This window comes from Archocentrus centrarchus, chromosome 22 (genome assembly GCF_007364275.1).
Source record: "Archocentrus centrarchus isolate MPI-CPG fArcCen1 chromosome 22, fArcCen1, whole genome shotgun sequence".
NCBI lineage: Eukaryota > Metazoa > Chordata > Actinopteri > Cichliformes > Cichlidae > Archocentrus > Archocentrus centrarchus.
Genome location: NC_044367.1, coordinates 15,692,531 through 15,716,528, shown reverse-complemented (window position 1 = coordinate 15,716,528; position 23,998 = coordinate 15,692,531). Strand labels below are relative to the sequence as shown.

The 23,998-nt window shown below is 41.0% G+C and overlaps 1 protein-coding gene and 1 long non-coding RNA gene across 2 annotated transcripts in view; both read left to right on the top strand.

Annotated features, from left to right (window-relative positions):
* Window positions 1-884: 884 nt before the first annotated feature.
* On the top strand, window positions 885-3,782 carry LOC115801353 (uncharacterized). The gene is made up of 3 exons (XR_004021747.1): window positions 885-944; window positions 3,252-3,298; window positions 3,464-3,782. It is a non-coding gene; the product is annotated as an uncharacterized LOC115801353 (long non-coding RNA).
* Window positions 3,783-7,131: 3,349 nt separating this feature from the next.
* spred1 (sprouty related EVH1 domain containing 1) overlaps window positions 7,132-23,998 on the top strand; it is a 33,522-nt gene continuing 16,655 nt past the window's right edge. Inside the window, exons 1-2 of the mRNA XM_030719471.1 lie at window positions 7,132-7,827; window positions 21,384-21,648. Coding sequence (XP_030575331.1) covers window positions 7,796-7,827; window positions 21,384-21,648 — 297 coding nt within the window. The 5' untranslated portion in view covers window positions 7,132-7,795. The remainder of the gene's footprint in view (window positions 7,828-21,383; window positions 21,649-23,998) is intronic.

The following is a 23,998-nucleotide window of genomic DNA, read 5'->3' as shown; positions in this document are numbered from 1 at the left end:
ATTAATATTGTTCAGGAATACTCCCCTGAGCGCCTTTTCCTCCCAGCCGGCCTCCTCCGCGAGGATCCGGAAATCCACGGAGAAATCCGCCATGCTCTGTTGTCCCTGCCGCAGGCTGAGCAACTTCTGGGATGCGGATTCAGGGCTGGTGCCTTTATCAAACACCTCCTTAAATCGAGACAAGAACGCAGGGAAAGACAGATCGGGGTTTCCCCGTAACACAGCGTGCCCCCACTCTAATGCTCTACCGCGGAACAGATTGACCATAAAACCAATCTTTGCACAATCAGAAGCGTAGGCATTTCTCTGTTGCCGGAAAACGAGGGAACATTGGGTGAGGAAACCTCCACATTTCCCTAACTCACCGCGGAACACCTCCGGGATGGGCAGGGCTTTCTCCAACGCTACGGCGGGCTCGGTCGCGGAAGCCAAACCAGCCGGCGGATCTGTCGGCGGAGGGGATAAATCCTGGTGACGGGGCGTAGCGGATGACATGGTGGATTCCAACATACCTCGGAGATCGGCGAGCTGTTGGGTGGCTGCGCCCAGCTGACTGGAAACCAGACGGAGCATATGGTCGTGACGCTGGAGGGTTTCCTCTTGAATAGCCAGGGCCCGATGAACCGGATCAGCGTCCGCGGTGTCCGGTTTTGGCTGGATCATTCTGTCAGGACTCGAGGAGGAAGAGGACACACAAGCGGTGGCTGATGAAAGCAAGGTGCAAGTTTATTTACAGTGATTGATAGAGGTGCAAAGACAAGGGGGTCCAGGAAGGCGAGGGGGGAGGCGGCTGAAGCGGGTCGAGAGGCTGAAGGAATTCCCAGGTGGTGAGGGGCCAGCTGTGGTACGGCGTGGAGCGGCGGGTTGACGAAAAGCCGGGGTTTCCGAAAGGACGAGCAGGAACTGACACGGGGATCTGAAAAAGGAGCGAACACGAAGAGCAGGTAAGTAATATACATCCACGAAAGCGAGAGTCACACCAGAGAGCCGGTACTAACTGAGAAGTAGTCAATGATCCAGCGAAGAGTGATGGTCTGCTGGCAGCTTAAAAAGACCCTGCCTGATGGCTTGATCCGTAGCAGGTGTGGTGATCTCCGCCCTAGGGAGGCGGAGACACCGGAACCTCCGCTGTGGCCCGCAGGACAAACACACATGTATACAGACACACACACACGCAGACCCTCCCCCTAGGTTATGACAGTATTCTAGTGTCAGATGTGAGGCCATTTGTCTGAGAACTAAAGCTTGACTGAAATTGGGCCATGCAACAGGAAAATGATCCCAAGTTCAACCAAGAATCAAGGTGCTGCAATGCAAAGTTCAACCCAGTTGAAGTGCTGTGCACCTTAAGAGAGCTGTGCATAAACAAATGCCCACAAACATCAATGAACTGAAGCAGCACTGTAAAGAAGTGGGCTGAAATTCCTCCACAACAACGTGAGACACTGATGAAGTCATGCAGAAAACAACTACTTCAAGTTATTGCTGCTAAAGCTACCAAATCTTGTGGTGTACTTGATTTTTCACAGGAATCCACAGTCCAGTGAAGACCTTTTCACATAACTGTATTTGTCAAAATGTAAAAGATTTCTCTTTTTAACCCTCCTTCCGATCTCTTTAATCTTATTTGCACACACCCACGTATATGAGCATGCCCAACTGCACCTTCTGCAACTTTTTCTTCTACTGTCTCTCATGCTGCTCCTTTTCATCCCCATGAGAATGATAAATAGTCATCTGTAACTTCCCCTCCAACATATTCATTAATCCCTTCTATCCTGTGGGGTTGGGTGATGATTACAGGGAAGCCAACTGAAGCCGCCCAAATAAACACCCCTCAGGCAGTAACAAAGGCCTGTCCACCTCACCCTAAACACAGCTTCCCCAGCAAGATCAAGTTTCAGTCAAACCCACGCACAACATGCAAACAATAGGAAGTGACAGAGTCTCAAACACTGAAAAAGCTAACTGTGGTTGAAACTAATTTAGTTTCCCATTTTTGTAGCTGAGATGTTACCAACTGGTGCAAATTTACTGTACAGCAGGTTTTGAGTGCCTATGTAGTATTAAACCCAACAGTCAGTCTGAAATGGATTGGAAAAACTGTCTTAGCTGCAGAAATTGTAACATATAACATGTAAATATATCTTTAACACAGCAAAACAAACTCTTTGAAGTAACAGTTTTAGTATTTATTAGTTTAGGCATACATGGGTCATATAACTTATTATAACACTCTTTCTATAGGGCACACAGTGTCCCTGTGCCTTGTAGAAAGAATGTTTTGTGGATCTCCATGCAGTTCAAATTCTGATGATTTACAGAACTCTGAGAACTCTGGAGATGCATTTCTCTCAAGGGCCTTGCATCCATACTGACCTTTCAAATGAACATCCTTGCGCACTGTCACAAGACCAGCTCTTTAAGCTTGACATAATTTACTCATCTACTTATCCACATAAATCTCTCTTGAAAGAGAGATAGATTTGTTTGGAGACATTCTTGAAAATCCCCTCATGCTGCTTGAATATAGTCAAGAGATTTCAAAACTTGAATTCTAACGGCGATTAAGCAATATCCCCCTGAGAACTGAGGAAAAACTTATCTTTCAATGTAACTTTTTTTGTGACCACTACAGAGGGCATAAGGTCTTAGGAGGATATAAGAAATGTTTACATCTTTGGTATCTTACATGTCATATGCATATAAACAGAGAGAGTGAGAGAAAGCGAGAGATGGTTCACAGCACATCAAACATGCCTGACGGCCCTCATACTTCCTTCCCCTCTAGCCACTACACCTTTTCTACTCACCACCCTGCAATTAGCTTGCCTAAAAGTTGTAGGCTTCCGAGGCCAGGCCCACAATAATCATAGGTATGCATTGTTGTGTTCAGCTGCCAGGCCTTTAAAAATCAACACCTCTTATTTGAGCCACACCTCTTGGTCCACATGACTAAAGAGTCCACTGTAGTTATCCAGCAGGCCTCACAGAAAAACTGAATAGGATAATTTCTGGAAACTCTATACAACAACAAATGTGGCTAAATGAGGTTAAAGTTTAGTACAGTCAACTGAGGGGGGGGGGGGATGGCAGTATAACAAACAGAAGGATGATTAACAGATTAGTCATTCACCAAGCCATCAGCCCACATGGGTCATTCCTTGTCATGGGATTACTGCAGATTATTTGGCTGCACAGTTACACCTACTATGCAAAGATTTTCCTTTACATTTTCTCTCCATTTCCAGAAGCTGCCCATGCTTCTGGGAGATGATCACATCATCTATGTTTTGGGGTAGGTATATCTGATTCTTGGCCTGGGTTGGCTAGGCCAAAAACTATGGATGAATCTCCTGTGCACAATGGTGCAGTGCTTAGTATTGATGGAGCCTTTTTGTTTTTTTGTAAAGTTTTGAAGATTAGGTTGACTCTTATGTCTCTGTTTTTTTGAAATGTGAAGGACTGGAAACCTGGCCAGGAAATGTCCCATCACTTGCCCAGTGTCAGCCGGGATAAGCGCCAGCCCACTGCGACCCGGATGAATGGATGCTACAGCGTCATGCTTAAAAATGCGTTAATTGCAATAGCAAAGCAAAGGGTATTTTCTTAAAGGACTCTGCTGTCCAATCTACTTAAGGCCTATATGTGTTTGCATGTGTGGCTTTTATTTTCATTCATAAGTCTGTTAACTTTGGAAGGTGAAACATGATGGTCTAAACAGATGTTGTTTGATTTTTCTTTGAGTCCCTTGATTTTCACCTTTGATTTAAATGAACATTTCCAAGGTAATTCACCTCGGATGTCCAAAGTTATTTGCCCTTAGGTTTACACATGACCCTAGCAGAGTAGGTGCAGTTAATCACATTTTACTGAGTTTTACTGCCCAGATACATTGTGATGCTGTATCTTAAATAAAGGCATCGAAGGAGACAAAAACTCTGGTTTTTATGTCATGAGACAGTTCGTTTTTCTCCATCAATCTGATTGTGACTTTTCAGTTTAAACATGAAATATTCAGTACTTGAAAACAGGTTTGTCTGGTAATTTCATTCTTTTTTCTACATTTAATTATCACATTCTTTTCAGAGCCTACTTGACACCTAAACACACGTGCAAGTCGCTACAAATAGTAAAGATTCATGCTGCAAAGACACAGAAAAATCACAGCTGAACACAAGTCACATCAGACTGTGATCTGCAAATCATTTCAGCTATCAACTTGGATCTGCTGAATGAGGACTGTGTTGAGCTAAAAATACCCTCTACTCTCTGGTTCTTTGTTGGCAATACAGGAATGTTATCTTGTTTACTGCCTTGAAGAGAATTGTGATGAGTCTGAATGCACTTAGTGAGTTAAGTCAAGGAGGAATGCTTTCTATCAACTAAACTTCCTGTTGCCTTATTTAAGTACACTATGCTGTGTGGTATGTTCAGTGTGAAAAACACAGGAAATGGACTAGGGTCATCCACATTTGTGAGATGAGAAAGAAGGCTGACTTTCTGAACTCTAAATACTCTAAAGGATAAAGGCACGCTAGTAGGAAAAATAAATCATGGTCATTTTTTTCTGCACTTTTTGAATCAAGGGGCACTTATTTTCTGATCAGGGTAACCCGATCAGAAAATGAGTAAAAAGGCCATGTTAAGTAAAACAAAGATGCAGTCTCCTACCCAGTGTAAAGCTTTTTTGAGCTTCAAAAGCTTGAACAATTGACTGACCAGCAGTGAGGCCTATTCCTTCATTATTCCTCATTTTCAATTGGAAGACCAAAGAGTTGTCAGTGCAAATGAACAGGTAGATCACAGTATTCATTCCTAGGTTAAGAAAAACCTCTTTGCAACATCTAACCAAGTCAAAAACACGCTTGAGGTGGTAGGTGTATCCTTGTCAAAGTCTACAATCAAAAGGAGTCTTCATGAATGTAAATGCATAGGGTTCACAACAAGGGGCAAACCACTGGTTGGTTACACTCAAGAACAGGAATGTCAAATTAAACTTTGGCAAAAAACATCTAAAAAAAAAAAGTCTGCCCAGCTCTGGTAAGAAAAAAAGTTTTTATTGTGGTGCAACCAAGATTAACTTGCACCAGAATGATGGGAAGAAAAATGTATAGAGAAAGACTAGAATAGCTAATATCTGAAGCATGGTAGAGGCAATGTTATGTCATGAGCATGTATGGCTGCCTACAGAACCAGGTCACTAGTGTTATTGATGATGTGACTGCTCAAGTAGCAGTATGAACTCTGAAGTGTAGAGGGGTATACTCCGGTCGGGCTCTATTTCATGGTATAAATAGATAATGACCCAAAACATACTGCAAAAGCAACCCAAGAGTCTTTGCAGACAAAGAAATGGGATATTCCTCAATGGCCAAGTGAGTCACCTGATCTTAATCCAACAGGGCATAATTTTAGTTACTGAAAACAAAACTGAAGGCAGAGGCCCCCAGACAAGGAGCAACTGGAGGTGGCCGCAGTAAAGGCCTGGCAGAGCATCTCAAAGGAGGAAACACAGCATTTGATGTCCATGGGTTCTAGAGTTCAGGTAGTCATTGAGTGAAAAGGATTTTAATCCAAGTATTAAAAACAGTCCTTATATTCCAGGTTCCCTCTGGTACTCCAGCTTCCTCCCACAGTATAAAGAAATAAATAAATGTCTAAATACGCCATAGGTGTGAATGGGGACATTGATAGTTGTCTGTCTCTCTGTGTTAGCCTTGACACAGACTATACCCCCACCCCATCCCCAATTTGGATAAGCAGAAGAAATGGCATGGATGGATGGATTTGAAAATAGGGGCCTGTGTATAACATAGGCTGTAATGTTAATGTAGAATAATGCAAGACTTTAACCCCCTTGAATTAAAAAAAAAAAAAAGTGCCACTGTCCAAAAACCTATGGACCTTACTGTATGTGTCATGGCTGCATGTGAGTGTAGTGCCTGCATGGGCTGAGTGATGTTTTATATGGCCCTCAGCATAATACTGTAGCACAAGCTGTATGAAAGCCAGAGAAACACAAAGAAACTTCTCACACAACATGTTGTCACTATGACAACCAGGCAGAATCATTTAGCCTGATCTCTTGCCTTTTCCACACAGCACAGAAATCCAATAGCATTTAAGTCTTATGCAACCAGGCCACCGATTTGCTCTGAAAGGCTTTTAACACATTTGCAACTAAGATTCATAGAAGCACACTTTTTTTTTTTTTTTTTTTTTTTTTTTGGTAACTTCTTTGATCGTTTTATTCTGGAAGGAGCTTATAGCTGCCCGGTAGACTTTGGGATGCAAGGTAGCGCAGTTTTAGCATGACTTGGAGCCACATGCATGTAGTGATCGCCTAAAATCCCCTTTTGTGGCTTATATTGTAATCCCAATGCCTCTGTTTATTTACATTTTATTGCTACTGCAATACTTAAATAATCTCACACTGTGCCATTCCCTAATTAGAATATATATATATTTTTTTTTGTATTTCAGAAAAGAAAAAAAAATCCTTGTTTTTCTGAATTGCCGTTTTCCACTCTTTCACTTTTCACTCTGCTATCACTGAATAATAAATAAACCTGGCCTACGCTCAGAGATAGAAATATCATCTTGGTTTGAGCCACATGAATCGAGAAGGGGGTCTGATATAATTCCACGTGCTGCAGCACTCTTGGTTCTGTACATTTGCAGCACTTTCCCACAATTTTGCATTAGGATTTGAAAAGCGGTTCGAAGGGCGGTCGATCACGATAACACTGCGTAATGAAAGAATATACCAGAACTTGTTAATGGCCGAGACTCCGTGTCACCTCACGTCCTTCCTCCAGATTATCTTCTAGCCTACTTTGCGTGCTATCACACAGACGCTTCCCTCTTGTTTCAATACGTGATTGAAGGGAAACTTCTTTTGGGAAGTGGGGGACTACTTTGAGTCAACTTTGGAAAGAAATTCTCCTAACTTATTGCATACAGCTACAAAGGAACGCAGTTTAGCGCAATATACGCTACTCTTTAAGCATACAGAGAAAACTCTGTGCTGAGTTGTTTTTTTTTTTAATCGCAAGTGTTATGTTTTTACTACGTCGCGGAAGGATCTTATTTTTTCAAGCAAGGGTCGACACATCCGCCCAGTTTTCCGATGTTTCATTCCCCCCCGAGTTGAAAATGGAGTTCGATTAAAGCAGATGTCCATCAACTTCTCAAGGAAATTTCAAGCCTAGATGTTATTTTAACTGTCGGTGTTAATACTGAAAACAGTTGGACCATTTTCTTTTGGCATTGGATGCCTTTACTGAAAATTACTCGGACACGTTGACGGAGCAACGCTGCACAGCGCTTTTTCAAGTGTTGTCCTGGACCTGAAGTTGGCGAATGGATGCTCGACAGCCAGCCATAAATAACCTGCCAAACACTACAACCTACAACAGTTTATACATTTTTTGAGGATCTATGCACATTTTTGCAAGCCTGGGATCTGTGTTAGTTGAAGAGGATGGTCCAGATGGCCCATTTGTTGTGGTCGGATTTTACTTCCAGGGAGGATAAAATGAATCAACGATTGTCATTCCTCCTCGCGATTTAACATTTAGAGCCCAGCAGCAAAAGCTAACGTTCAGCTAGCTTCACTTGCTTTTCACAGGGACGCTGAGTTAGGCATGCCCCTTGTACACCGTTTATTTACTATCCGAAATAGGGATAATTTCTGTATGTGAAGGAAAATGGTGATATATGTGGTATTTTATCCCGCCGTCACTGCGTCGTCGATGCTATTGCTAGGATTTGGATCCCCGTGAGGAAAAAAATGAGTGAAGATTCAACAAATCCAAACAACGAGTGAGTGCTGTTTATGTATATTTTCACCATTTACACACATACACACAGTTAATCTTTGATATGTACTCATATCTGTAGATATTAACATGCTGAGCAGCGAGCTACCGTAGTTCCCAGTGACATTTCTAATCGAGCAACGTTGCTATTTCATCATCTTGTTTTACTAATATCAACAATAAGAAACATGGGCTACTTTTTTGTTTATCGGGGTAATAGAAAGGATTACCTTGTGAGATGAAACAGAACTGTGCTGGGAAAACAATGGCATTGATCCGTAGTAAAATATTAATCTCGTTCCTACTTTTTGTACGCTTATGGTACTGCTAACCAGTGTATGCTGTGAGAATTCATATTAAAACCACAGTATTTGAGGTGTAGTAACCTTTGCTTATGTACCAGGCACTTGTCAGGTGGATTAATATAGGCTCAGGAAATTTATTATTGCTGTGTGTTTATGAAGGATAACTCGGAGCAGACGCATAGATCGTAATAATCTAAATATAATTTTATGTGCATGCCTGCTCAGGCAGTACATCACGATCAGATAGCTCTATATTGACAGCCTAAATCTGTGTCTAACTGCTGTCCGCCATGATTTCGGAACATAATCATCGATTAAAATCTTCGTGTTTCGATTCGTGTTTGTCTTTAAGTCCAGCCTTTCTTTAATGAAAGCTCTTCGCGGTTAATGCGGCAATGTCGGCATTGAAAAACTGAAGATGCCATTTTTTTTCTCAATCATACTCATTTACATATCACAATCCCCCATTCATAAAAACGCTTAAAAACAGCATCGCATTCACGCCCAGAGCCTTATAACGTACGGACGTCGATTATAATCTGTGCATGCTGTGTTTTTGTACACGTCGCGCCCATTTTAGCTCGCATTTTGGTATTGTTTTAATGGGCTGATCCCTGGTGTGCGCTTGTTGACAGTCAGTGAGAAATATCTGCTTCGGGAGGTGCTGCGGTCACATGATCCCCTCCATTCATAAAGTACCTGCCTGCCCATTCACAGCACTGTACACTGTTTCGCATTGCACCGACGGTTACACAGTGATCGCATATTCTGTATTCACGGTACAATACATCACATATAAGCACCAGTGCTCGTCTCCGAGTCGTTTATTTTGCATAATCGTGTGTTTCCCCTCAACCATCTCGACAAGATTTTCTCTCATAATGTATTTGTCACAGAGGAAGTCATATGCCCTTTTCAGCCATTTACAGTGTCACGGTTTAATTGTTGGAAACACACCCATGTTTTTCCCCATTCCATTTATCTTGTCTTTGTGTAGCTGATTGATTTAATGCATGGAGGTTTTGTCCTTGAAGCACTCAGCTGTTTTTTTTTTTTTTTTTGTTTGTTTGTTTGTTTGCTTTTGTTTTTTAATCTAACATACATCATGGATTTCTTTTTCCTTATGTCAAACCACACGAGCTCACATGTGAATTCATCCCAGTTTATATTTGCATCTAACCTTAATTCAGGTTCAATTGCATGTGGTAAAACCTGAATAGATTTTCTTATGGTGTTAATCTCCTTTACTTGGTGTGGCTCCCTGCAATAATCTTGAGGACTCATCCATACCTCAGATCCCCACTTCTTGAGAACTACTGCCACAGGCTAAAAAAAAAATAAAAAATTTCAGTTCCACACAGCGTGATGGCAGCAGCTAAAATGGCGAAGTGATCCAAACATTGTCGCTAAGATTTCACCACCTTTCCGGTTGTTGTATGATTCATAGTAATGGAGTGAACAGAATACTGAGTGCCGCCTGAGCCATTTATTTTTGCTGAAAAGTGTCTGTTTAATGAAAGATTTTTCATGACACAGCTATTGACAAAAAAAAGATTATTTCGTGTGCCACATTTTTTTTAAAGAGTCAAGGATAATCTTTTTTTTTTCTCATAGTAGTCTTCACTATATTACATTGTGACACTGAGCTACTTTCCACTGATAAAATAAATGTTAATCTTTCAGCCACTAAATCCTAAAGAAATCTGCCTTTTTTTTAAAAAGCATATATAGGACTAATGTAGGACCATTTACAAATGTATCTAAGGACCCATTTTTAAAAAAAATATTTCCCCCCTCATCTAGCCTGCATTTTAAACATTTGATGTGAAAATTTCCACACATTTTGTGAACACATAGCCCTGACGTGGTTTAGTCTAAATGATAGGTGGTAAGCCGAGCTGGTTTACACACAGCACACCCTTTGCTGAGAACATGTTACTTGGCCTTGGTGCAACAACGTTCACAAGGCTGCAATGACAAGAACGCACTTAAAGCCTTGTGAGATTTTGGTTTTGTGTCTTGTCTGGGATGTGTGCTGTGATGTAAGGCAAATGTGAATTCTGTAGACGAGGACTGTGGTCTTCCTGGGAGACGTGGGAGATTTATGCAAGCACAGTATGTGCAAGCAGTCTCGTTGTGAATGTCAGGTTTATCTGAAATACTCATCTCAACCAAGGCAGCAGCCTGTTGAGGTGTGCTGTGGATATATCCTTTTTGTTTTCCAAATTACAGTTTTTCTTTACCCTCCAGTTTTTTAATAAATACATATAGAGCTTAGCTGGCCCAGGCGTACAGTCCTTTTTTTTTTTTTTTTTTTTCTTTTCCCTTATCCTTTTTATCAGTGAAGGTCAGTTACCTCAGTATTTCACTGAACATTTCTAGGGTATAGCTTCATTGTTTTAGATTCCTGTAGTGCTGTGGTATTGTCTGTTGTCAGTGAGTGTGATTCTCAGTGATTCCTCTCCCCGTGTCCTCTTCCTATCTGTGTGATTGATTTGACAACTCAGCGTTTTATCTGCCATTGTGGGTGTTGTGATCTTATCACCTGTGGGCTGGTTTGTTCTCCCGTTCCTGTTGCAGAGCTTTCCAAACACATTCCTCCCAAACAACCCCCATCATGACCTGAAATGACAAAGGGAGACAGCTACTTCAGCTGTTAGGGCTAGTGCTTTATGGCCTGGGTAATTGCCTATATCCTGTGGCCCTTATGTTAAGCTAAACAATTTCCTGGACCTTTTTATAGATCGTATTATTTGGGGTTACTGCCAGTTGTTGGTTCTGACCTGCTCCTCCTCCAAAAAATTAGCGTTACTGGCTGGCCTAGTCTAAGCTTGCAGACACACCTTACCTTTAACAAAGTCTGCTGAGCTGACCACATCTTTAGTTTTGCTTCTGTATTATTTTGGGGAAGTTCTGTTTATGGGTGCAGTAGTTAAGAGACTAATGAAATGTGTTATTTCACACACATATATATATATATATATATATATATATATATATATATATATATATATATATATATATATATATATATATATATATATATATATACACACATATATATATATGGGCACTTAAAACTGCGTTGTACTTGATTGCTTGATAGGTGTGTTCCCGTATTTCATTAGATTCTTGACATATTTAAGATGTGCATACCGTATATTGTGGAATTTATGGTGACTTTCCATAGACTTCGGCTCGGTTTTCACCCAATAAAATATTTTGTAATCCTAAAAATAATTTTGTGTACAGATTATACAAGTCACAATGTCTGCTAGTTTTATTAAAAGCTGCTGCATTGTGTCATTAATGGCAGGGATCCTTTGTACAATCAGAGGGCTTGCACTGTAACTGAGACAAGTTAACATACTAACAGGCCTTGTATAGTGTTGGAGTGTTCCATTCCCATGGCCAGATTTCATCCTGGATACTGTGTATTTTAAACCCAAGCCACTTCCCTCTTTGAGATTTTCATTTCCTCTAAGTATTTTAGGAGCATAACCTGCCATAAATGTCAGCAGTGTAGTTAGAGGATATTTCAAACCAATTTACAGATTTTTAAGAGAAAGACAGGATGTGGCTGTATGCTATATAATGTTAAACCACCAGAGTGTGTGTGTGTCTCCATCACAGCATCCACATAGCAGGGATTGTCTTTATTTCTTTGTCAGGAAGGCCCTCTGATGTTCATGGACCATATCTCAATGCCTCTAAGAAGTGCTTTTAGTACTAAGTGTCTGAATTGTGGATATTGTTTTCAGTTATGGTGCATACGGGAGCATGAAGGCTGAGCCTTGTTGTGAGCTCTTTGCTGCAGCTGGGCTAAGATGGTTCTTTCCTGTGAGGCCACAGACATAAAAGGGCACAGATGTAAATCCTAAACCTTGTGTCTTTGATTGAGTTTGCAAACGCTTTGAAAACAGGAAGGGGTTTCTGTGTGTGCATCTGTGTAGACACACTGGAGTGTTTACGGTATTTCTCTGGAAACATTTGGCATGTATGTGGGTTTCTGGGAACGATAAAGCCAGATTCTAGAGGAGTGAATTATGCATACATAACATGTTATCAAACAAATTGCTTGATGATTCAAATTTTTAAATGAGATTAAAATTAGAGGCCTGTAAGAACATGTATTTTTATCTGCTCAGGAAAGTTATGATCACATTTTGTCCTGTCTAGGGACTATATTTAGAATTTGGAACAGACTTTTATTGAGAAGAAGAGGTTCAAATAAGAGCTGCTTGGAAAAAAATTCAACGGTGATGATGATAATGTTATAGTAATAACAGCTGGGTATGCTGTGATGATGTACTGTACAACTTGCCATGGCAGTTTCTCTTAACACTCATGGGCCATCATCTTGGTTTGATGGTTTGTCCTTCCAAGTTCCTCCAGAGATATATCAATAGTTTCTCCCACAGCTAGATGGTTGCCTTGTCCCTTTACCTTCCTGTTTTCCCATTAGTTTCAAAGTAGCTATGACGAGTAGATGGTGGGTCTTTGGGGACTACTCTTACATCAAAGCAGCACAGAGACCCTGCAGCAGTCGAAATTTGTGGTTCCTCTTTTTTTTTTTCTCTCTCTTTTTGTTGTAAGGGCAAGCACGAGGTTTTAATTTTCCAAATGCTTGTGGTTCAAATTAAGATCATCTCAATATGTGGCTTTGATTGATGTTTGAGAATAGTTTTTTGGCATTTGATACACATATGGGATTCTTCTGATTTATAGTGCCACAGTGCAGCGGCACCTACAACATTGCTGTTGGGGTTGCGGGCCCAATCCAGTAATGGAGGGGTTGGTTTGAAAATCAGTGTTAGAAATGTCGTCTAAGTGAGTAGATCTGACATTCACGTACTGGTTTGGTCTATCTTTGATTTGGACTACAGGATAATGCGAGCCACTAACTGCTGTATGTAACAGATACCAACAGATGTGACAACGATCGGTTAATTTGTTGTCATATAAGGTAGTGTTTGTGTAAGAGAATGGTGAGACATTTGAAGTCGAGATTCGCTGTGTGGTGCAGCAGCAGAGTAAGCCTGTTCTGTTTTTTATTTTTTTTTCCCTGAGTCAGTTGGTAGCTAAGCTGAATGTTCTTGTGAGCGAGATGACTCACCAGCAGCCTGAGGTGTTGAGAGGAGATATGGCAAATTTCTCTTTCACTTCTCTTTCTATAGCAGGCGTATTAGTTTTCACTGCAGTTAATGTAAGCTTGTGATGCTGGTGTTTCTTTAGGCATTGTCCTATTGTTATTTCTGTTAATGGGTAACAGAGAGGCTCTTTAAAAGTATTTTGCTCTGACCTTATGTCATAATTTGCACTGCATCCATGTTTGGTCATGTTGGTGTTTGTTTTGGGTATGTCTGTGCCCTTGAGTTTGCCCCTGGTTATTTAGGAGACGTGAACCATGGCTAATTAGCTAGCTAGTTTGTACCATTCAGATTAGATGCACTGTTGGAATCGATGGCTGAGTCCCAGATTGCATGTTATTTATTTCTTCAATGAGGCATGATCCCACTGAAAGAATGTGTGCCATTAGTTTATCTTTTGAGTCACGGAGTAAAATACTTCTTTACTTTATTACATGTATAAGCCTCTTATTCATGTCACAGGGCCAACTTCATCCATAGGGAAGGAAACATGGAAAATTTTCATTTTCACTGACTTTCAACAAATGTTTGTGTCCTCTGTGAATCCATCCATCCATCCCTCGTTTCTTTCTTTTTTTCTATACATCTGAAAGGCTGTCTGACAAAGCCATTCAGATTTGCAGCCCCTTGTGACATCAAAAGGAGATAAACACAGCCCCTGCCTGGTGAACAGATTCGTCTGAGTAGCACAGACTTACCCTAATAAATTCTGAATGAGTATCTGCAGTGGGCCATTGTTATATCCTTGCTAGAGTCACTTCTGCTAACTCCCAACTCTAAAATGTCTCATTTACGAGCAAAGCACACCAAGTGCTCTGTTGTTACATCACGTAAAAGTCTTTATGCACGACCAGTATTTCAGGAACTGGAGTCCCGGTGCATTTCTTTCATATTTTTTCCCTTTTTTTGGCAATGTCCCACAACCACAGGAAAAACCTTAAAATTGGCACATTACAACGGTAGTAAAGCTAATGTTACCATTCATTTTGAATGTATGCTCACAGATTATAACTCTGTTGAAATGCTGAGGAACAGTCGCAAATTGAGGAAGACCAATTGGCAACCAATAAACACTGACTAGGTGTGGGTTAATGAAGTTGGGTTTCTGTTCCATCTATTTGCTTCTCATATAATCTCTGTGCTCACTTTTGCTTTATTTTAGTAAAGCTGAATTCTAATAAAGTTGTTGCCATGAAAGTATTTTTCTATTTCTGTTGTCAGATGGCAGAACGACAGTGGCATGACAACAGAAACGTGGCCCTTCAAGCCGTTCCAGTTGCTTCTTTGCACAGCTCTAATTATTATTTTTATAACCATGTTGTTGTCTCACAAAATCCCAATACACTCATGCTTCAGTTTTATAACTGACACTATAAATTTCAATTAGAATTACATGTAAAATGATCACTCATAGAGAAATTTGAAAGAAAATATCTCATTCATGCTTGTGTTTACTGTGTGCTGCTTCCACTGGCTGCTCTTCTGTCATTCACAAACAGCTTACTAAAAGGGGCATCAGCTGTGGCAGCGGGTCACTTGGCTTCAAAAATATAGGCATTGAAATGGCCTTCATTAGGGCAGTAAATGGGATATACTGGCATTACAGAACAAATGATCTGTGAGGTGTTTTTAGCTGAAACTTGCAATACACCATTCTAGAGACTTGCTTATATTTGCATTAACTTGCTAAAAGGAGGTATAATATGTTCCCCTTTTTAATGTATCTATACTTCAAGCACTTAAGGAAATATCAAAATATCAATTTTTTTTCCTATGAAAGTAAAGCAAGAGACTCAGACACCCAGAGTGCCTTTTCGCTAGATCTTTCACGTCCCACCCACTTTCCTAGTGATTGCTTTCTTTTCAGAGGATAAGCTATAGAAGCGGATTGGTATAAGTAGCTTGTGTTTATTTTCCCAATGATATTTTAATGACCTCCCACCCAATAAAAAAAAAAAAGAAAAGTCCTACAAGCCAGAGTGGTCTAGTGGAGCTTGACTGTGCTTGACAGCCTTCCTCCGGTTTTGATATGGGGGAGAGATGGTGAGGAAAAGGGGCAATTGAAAAAAAGAGATGGTGGTGAGGGGGCTTTTCTCCCCTTTTCTGATGCTAATGAAAGGAGGAATGGTTTTCCAGCTTTTAGCTTGCAGAGTGTGTCTCCCCTGCAGCATGCTCCGCTGCCTGGACATTGTGGGAGGACAAAACTCCAGGCCCGGGATCCAATAACGTGAAATTTCAGCAGAGAAGCGGCCATTGTGTAGAGAGAGGCAGCCCAGGGAGGGGCTGGGTTGGAGGGGGAGACGGAGTGGAAAGGGAGGGTGACTTGGAGAGCACCCAGGGCTCAGGCCACATCCTTTCTCTCTCCCCTCTTCTCTTGCTCTTCTCTTCCTTCTCCTTCCCTTCTTCTCCCCCCCTCTTGTCTTTCTTTCATTACCCCCCCCCCCCCCCCCCCCCCCCATCCTCCTGCTCTATTCTCCACCACTCCCCTTTGGGGTGGGAAGCCCAAGGCTGAGACAGGAGCAAAGCATGATGGCATGCTGGAGCCCAGCGAACCATGGGCCAGAGCAGCAGACAAACGGCCACTTTGTCCACTTAGGAAATGGTTGTCCCAGGATCCCCCTTCTCCACCACACACTGGAGCAGTCGGCCTCGAGGCCCAGGCCTGCCTGCCTGCCTGCCTGCCTGCCTGTACTGCACGTGCTCCTTCTCTTCTCTTCTCTTCTCTTCTCTTCTCTTCTCTCAAATGTGTATTAAGATTCGCAAATGTGCTAATATCTGTAATTTTGTACACCAATCTGAAAGTCAGTAAAATATGTAAATGGCCATTTATCATAGACATAATTCCAATTATCCATGTGCTAGTTGCACAATAGGAGGTTCTCTGTGATAGAAGCCTTCTCTTTGCAGCAAGTAGGATCCAAGAGACACACACTTGCTGTTGTCCAGACATTTACAGTACTTGCTCTATTCCCTTGTAGGAAGTAGGAAGCCCAATCTGCCTGATTTGGACTTTTGCATTGTCACATACAGCTCTGCCAGATCATGTCTAGAAAAGTTGAAAATGGCTTTACTTATTCCTTTATGTATTAACAAAATGCACTCATATGTACATATTCATGCACATACTAACAAATAGGGCTGGACTGTATATCGGAATCTTTAAATGTAGGGTGCTCTTGGCAACTCATTTACAAGTTGTTTAAATTGGGGTGTGTGAATCAACTAATCAACTAGTCTGAGAAAACGATCAAAATTAAGCATATAAATATTGTGCATGTATTTGAAACCATTAATCAAATTCTTCAATAATCAAATCATATTTTAAATGTCACTGCAGTGTCTGTCACCCTGCACTGTGCGTTACATCGGACACTCATAATGCCAGATTGTGGTTGTCGTTAACGGGGCTAACACCAGTAGCGTCCTTTCATGTCCACAAGCCTGTGTTGCATGCGGTTCCCCCTTGTTCTTGTCATTTATATGGTGTTTTACTCTGACAGCCTGCGTACACAGTTGTTCATTTTCTACATCTGCAGAGCTCTGTTGGTTCTTGTGGCTGTCTTTCTTATTTTCCACCTTGCTTGCTTACGCCTTCCTGTCACGTAGAAAGAGGGGTGCAGTTGTCTTCTATCAGCTAATGGCGGGTGGCGTAACATTTCAAACAATAGTTAGCTGCTGTTGTACATTAATAAATATGAATAAGTAATCTTACACAACTAGTATTTTGAGTACCAGTTAGCGGGGGCAGCAGCATTTCAGTGTCTAGTCAACTAGTCATGCACATCCCTAACAAACTGATATATTTTTGAACAAGATGTAGAAAAAGACTGCTTACATTGGTATAGTTTGATGTGTTACGTAACCCTTTTTTTTTTTATCAGCGAAGTCTGTGCCAGCATTTGGATCTCTGACTCTGTGCGGCCCCGCCCACACTCTTATCTCGCTCACACGATCTCCTTATTGTATCCAACTTCATTTAACAAATTTTTTGGGGGGGTGGGTGGGGGGGATGGGGTAGATCTAACATCTTTTCTGACAACCCTTAGCTAGTTTCAAAGAGGAGAGTTACTTGTGCTGCAACATGACCACAAGATGCTGCTTTTCTGTCCCATGTGCACCTCTCTGTGTCTACTAGATTCAGGGAGTGACAGCAGCACATTCTGACTGCATGGCAGCTCTATTGTCAAACTACATGCATGGTACATGTACATCTTTAAAGTTTCACAACCCTCTGTGCACATGTGGACACAGAGTTGTTAGTGTACTCTTTAAGTACAGTTTGCATCAAATGGAAACTAAGTTATAATTTTAGACCATGTGCTTGTTCTGTGGTTTGATATAGTGAGATACTCTATTATGGCTTCCTCTTTATATGTTGGCTGGAGCTGTTTACTGTCATCTTGGTCTCCAGCAATCATGCTCATCACCCTCACCAGCAGCCCTCGCTCTCACCCCTCCCTCTGTTTTTCCTCCTGCTTTGGTCGGAAATGAAGTCAGTCATCCAGCAGAATAACTTGGAATAATTTAGAATTGGGGGGCTCCTTTCTTTTGCCCCCTCCTCTGGAGGCCCAGGCCAGCTGATCTGCTTCCGCTCTCAATTGTGTGTCCGGTCAACTGTGTGCTCCCAGCAAGGGGTGTCGTAGCCAGCTTTTGTCTCCACCATCCTACTCTGAACTTTGTATGTGTGTGTGCCTGTACATATGCATTATGTGATGCAGCAAGTTGAGCTGAAATTTGTTTCTATTAAGAAAGGGGGGTGGAATGAATGGATACTCTGTTGTGAAAAACTGATCTAAAACTTGATGGCAACATTTTTTTTGGGGGGGGGGTTCCAGGATGTAGGTGTGTCTATTTGATTATAAATGTTAAATAAGTGCATTAATAACAATACTTTTTGTTTAGGAGACTCTCTTGGTTGGCATGGGTGTTTTAGGCTAGATGCAAAAATGCATGTATGCAGAGTTCACTTAACTTCCTCTCTGAACCTAGCCCCCCTCCCTGTGAGTGTCATGGTTGCTGGCATGTGTGTGATGGTAGATCTGAAGGGTCAGGCCCTGGTCATTGTGCCCTGGTCATGGCTGAGCGACACCACCGCCTGCCTTCTGTTCACCCCAGGGACCCCTTCCTGACTGACAGTCCCTTCTGCACCCATCACCCACATCCTTTATTGGGGGCCATAGAGAGGTATAACAGCAGCAACATTTTCCTCTTACTGGCTGCTAAGCTGCTCAGAAGTACATTTTGTGTGTGTGTGTGTGTGTGTGTGTGTGTGTGTGTGTGTGTGTGTGTGTGTGTGTGTGTGTGTGTGTGTGTGTGTGTGTGGTGGTGGTGGGGGGTGGGGAGTAGCACAGGTTGTCATGCATAAATTTAGTGACGCTGCTGCTGCTAACCAGGAAGAGTGTTTGTAGCAGGTTGCACAGGGGAAGTTACTTGTGTTTGTGTTTTCTCACTCTCCACTGTCCCACGGCCAGTTCCTGTCTAATAGCCCTGGGCTGGGCTGCAGAACTGACAAGTTGTGCGTGTGCGGGCGTGTGTGTGTGTGTTTAGCTTGCCTGAGTCATCAAGTAGCATAAAATTCACAAAATATTTGAAAATGTCCTTGGAAATTTGATAACTTATTAAAAAGTAAAAATCTTGCTGACAATAAGTAAAATATAGACTGGTGTGTGCACAGCTGTACTAAATTTAATATTGCAGAAGAATTTGATATAATGTGTCAGTTTGACAAAAAGATTGTTTGGATATATTGACTTTTGAGCATCATTTGAAAGGTCCTGATTGAAATGCTAAAGATTTAAAGGGCATTTGATAAATTATAAGATTACCAGGGCCAGAAATTAACACCTGCTAACTGCCAGATTCTAGCAAATTTTGCTTTTGCCGAGTGACTTGAACCACAATGGCTGGCAAATGTGTGTACCAGAATAGTATGTAATTTTATAATTAAAAAAAAAAAAATGCTTTGAGCCTGTTTTGCTGCCTCTGTCCTACAGCATGTTTGGATTTTGACACGTACACACAGAGTAATTTTTATTTATTAAAAAATTTTTTTACCTACCACTATTCTGCAAAAGTGTACCACATTTTAATTGACTCTGTGACGTTTTTGTCCAAAGACAAGTATGAAAATCCTTTGAAGCAGTGGAAGCAGAACTAACTCAACTAAAAGTGATGATGATGAACAATTACTGATTACAGATCCCCTCCTGTACTGGGAACTGCTGTAATCATAAAAGTGTAAAAGGAAGACCGCTAATATTTAGCAGCTAAGTCTATTGTTTTTCCATTTCTTTCTTTGGTTTGGTTTTACTTTATGATAGCAGATGGGCACTTTTCTACACACCCTTGGAGTGTTTTGGGTCACCTATTGAATGTATGTCCTCTTTTTAGCTAAGGGAATTTTTCTTTTTTTTTTTTAAGCCACTAAATACCCCATCAGCAAATCGCTGTCGGCAAATATTTTACTCTTGTTTTGAGTTACTCTTATTTAACATGCTCATCACTCTTTTTAGGAAATGTTGGTCAATTATTACAAGGTGGCAGACTATCAAAGCTTTCACATGAAGAAAAAGATGGCTTTGGGTTTAATGCTCACTGGCTCTTAGATTAATTACTAACCAATATCCTGAACACTGAGATTTGCCAAGGGTGGGGAAGGAATGAGACAGAAGGTTAGCTTCACTGAGCTGGCCAAGAGGAAAGACAAGGATGATATGGCTATTCCTCTTTTAGAACAAGAGCTACATGCTAACTGTTTTTATATTACATGTGCTCCTTACTGACATTTCTCTGCCCCAGTCAGTGTTTGAGATTTGGCTGCTGATTAAAAGTACATTCTTTACAAATGTTTCAGACTCTGATGTCATCTTTATTGGTTAACCCGGACGTTGGCCAGAGAGCAATGTGTCACAGGGAGACATCCGGCAGTCATATACTTCAGTTCTTTGACTATTTCTGGCTGCTCTCTGATCTTTCCAAGTCTTTAATATGTTACCAGCAGTTTGTGCAAAACACTGCCCTCAACACACCCTGACCTTTGTCATTTCCGGTGGCCCAGTGCTGTGTTATCTAACCATTGAAACATCTGACTCCAAGTGAAGGGACAGAAAGAGAAATGGAATGAGAGACAAGTAGATTTAGAGTTATGATGTGTAACAGGCAATCAGTATAATAATGTCTTATTCCTTTAGTATTGATACACTGGCACAGTATAGCGATTTGCTCTGCAGTGAGTTTTACTTCTGATCTGAATTTCTTGGTAAGTTAGACTTTGTAGCTTCTTGATGTTTAAATGATGACACATTTAAAATTTTGTTTTTTTTTTTTTTTTAAACCACAGGCTTCCTATTAATTGTCCATAAATTTTCTAAAACTTTTATAATACAGTAAATTATCTACCCCATGTTTTATTCCTTCTTCGTGAAAAAAAAAAAACATTAAGCTTTTTATTAGTGTGTTTGCCTTCTGTTACATAGATAGTAAACAGCTGTCTCATAATGCCTACCCTGTGCTTTAAAGGAAAGCGGGCTATGTTGGTTGGAAACCCTGTCATGTGCTATCTAGTATAAAACCACCTGCTTCAGGAGAAAGGTTGGAAATCAGCTATGGCCAGACTTGGCCACATGGTCAGTCACCCTCTCCCTGGGGTTAAACACACACACTGGGGGCGTCACACAAAGTCTGTTATGTTACTGGATACTAAAACCAAAACATACCTTTAATACAGAGTTGAATCTCCCACTTCTTATGCTTCTTTACATTTAATTTTTTGAGAAGTAAATGAGAAATAAAGCAAAACATAGGTACCGGCCCAGAAATTCCTAACTGCCTCATCCCCAGTTTAACTTGTTGTCTCCTCACTTTATCATTTGTGTAGTTTCTCTCTGCTGTACGTCTAGTTTGTGCTGCACTTTTAAATGTTACATGGTTAAGAATTACACATAGGCTGAGGCTGTGCGCTTCTGTAGTTCTGCTTTTGTAATCAAGATATTGAAGCAAGGAAAATAACCCAGTAGACAACTGAAAACATTTTGATGACTAGATTATGTTCACTAACAGCACTGGGTTTTCCTTGTTCTTTCTCTTCCTCCTTTCTTTCTCCACAGTGACAGTTATGCGCGTGTGAGAGCAGTGGTCATGACTCGGGATGACTCCAGTGGTGGGTGGCTTCCCCTGGGAGGTGGAGGACTTAGCTGTGTCACTGTCTACAAGGTCACCCGGGCGGAGGACACCAACAGCACCCACAGTGGAGGAAGTGGAGGAAGCAGCAGCAACCTCAGCCCCTGTAGCCCTAGTCCTAGTCCCAGTCCGAGCCCCAGTCCCAGCGCTGTGGAGTTCCATATCAAAGGCGAAAGGCTCAAAGATAAATTGGTAAGAGAACCTCCAGCTCATAAATGTGATTAGCATTTTATGCTACACGGCCAGACGTCCGGAGATGTTTTTCTCTCTTCATTTGAATGAGATCACTGCAAGCACCACTCTTCCAGACTCCCCCTCCCCTGCTTTCTCACTCATACATACACTCACACAGGAAGTGGTTGTTTGGCTTTCCTCCATAGTGCAGGTATCTGAAAATAGGAGCAAACTGCGTGATGCTGTGATGCATGATGACATCATCGGGGAGAAGGGGAGATTACTAAAGAGAAGAGAATGTGGGATGAGGGATGTGGGAAAATCACAAAGTGCCTGGAAGAGACTTGAAGGATGGAATAGGGGCTGGAAATTCACATTCACAACTATTTGCTTTTTAAATGACTAAATAAATAAGAATTTCCTCTTTCCTGAATGTGATGTAAAGACTCTGTGTTAGTAAAATTAAGAAAGGTGAATTTGACCCTGCTTAATTCTAAATACTTTTGGGTACAGTGCACTCCGTATTTAATGTGGTAAAATTAAGAGTAGGATTTTAACAGTTTTGATAAAGATTTAATTTCAAATACATGCAAATGTCAAAAATATTCCTTTGTATTCAGGCACCCACTAAGAATTATATCTGCATTTTGTTTTTAAGCCAAAATACTCATTGTCTAATAGGGCTGTCAAAAAAATTGATTCTCAAATATTAATCGATACTAAAAATTACTGTCTGATTAGATACTCATTTGCAACAGTATGTATACTAACAGTGCTGTCTTTGTCTCCTCTAATTGATACACAACTTAACACAGCACCCTGCAGTAGGGGTTTGCGATATAGACAAAAAGTAATATCTTGATATTTTCTGTAATTTTGTCGATAACAATAATAAATGATATTTTGCATTATTTAAAAATGTCTTCGTAAGTGCAGGCTAGTAAAATATAAGACTTATATCAGTGTTTTTGACACGTTAACTTTGGCGAGTTTTTCAAAAGCAATTGCTCAATATGGACTTGACAGATTGAAAAAAGAAATCAAAGAAGAGGCTGTCCAGGCGCATTCCCCCTACATTATAGCAAAAAAAGTCACAGAAAATACACACCTTCATCTGATCAGAAACTCACTTTTTGGTAGACCGCTTCAACGCATTATCTGAGTCTCCAAACAGGTGAGCTCTGAGAATGTTGCTAAGTTAACATACCTACTTTAACTTGAAGGATATTAACCATCCATCCATGCATTATCTTCGTCTTTATCCTGCTAGTCGGGGTCACGGTGGGGGGCTAAAGTTTGCTGAGTGTGCATTTTGCCAGACACCTTAACTGTTTTAGGTTTGTTTTGGACAGCAGGTTCCCAAAACTTTTCATATTCCTCATACTCGTTGATGATGGAACAGGTTAGTTGTCGAGCTATCCGCTTTCTTACAAAATCTGCAAACTGCCGTCTTTTGAGCAATGTCAGTCTTTTCAAAACCAAACCACCTCCTCGCCTAGGAATTAAATCTAAGGTGGTAGACTGCGAGGCTGGCGATGTCTGAATTTCTTCTGCTGGCGCAGTGTGTTCACTCTTTTCCAGCTTTAGGTGTGTTGTTTAGGCAGCTATGCTAGCACACAGTATCGGCACTCTCAATGCACCTGCGCAGCAGCCTGTACTAAAGCATAAAGTATTGAACGCGTGGAGCCGAGGCGTTTTGATTGTTGTTGTTTTTTTCCCCCCCAGTCATTAGCATACTCGATAACGTCAGCTTGCACATCGTTAAATCGGCAATTACGATATTATCATAGACGGTAGATATCGCACACCCCTACCCTGCAGACAGGCAGGCACGCAGGCAAACTCACTAGTAGCTGAACACATGAACACTGAACAACACTTGATGAGGAATTTTGAGAGGCCAGTAAAGTTCTGGTTTTGACAACATTTAAGTATTGAACAATTATCATAAATGTTAACCTGGCTGGCGCACACATTCATATTAGTTGTAAACTATTAGCACAGCTCTACTTCAGACAGCCTAAAAATATTCTTTCTGGCACTACCTAAGATAGTCTTAAAATATTTGTCATATATACACCTTTTAGTTATGTAAGTATATTTTTTGCACTCCATCAGTCAAGTAAAAAAATAGTATAACTGATGTTATTGTTTGTGTTGTTCTAATCTTTATTTTTAAAAAATGGCTCTTAATTTTTTGTCATTTTTCCCCCCCATGGTATCGAAAGTGGTATTGAGTATTTTCCTGGGTATGATTATCAAGTGTGAAATTCTAGTATTGGGAATTTGAAATTACGGATGCCCCATATAGTTTTCCAACTTGACACATTCATATTCATATTTATTTCTATTAATTTTTTGTTTATCA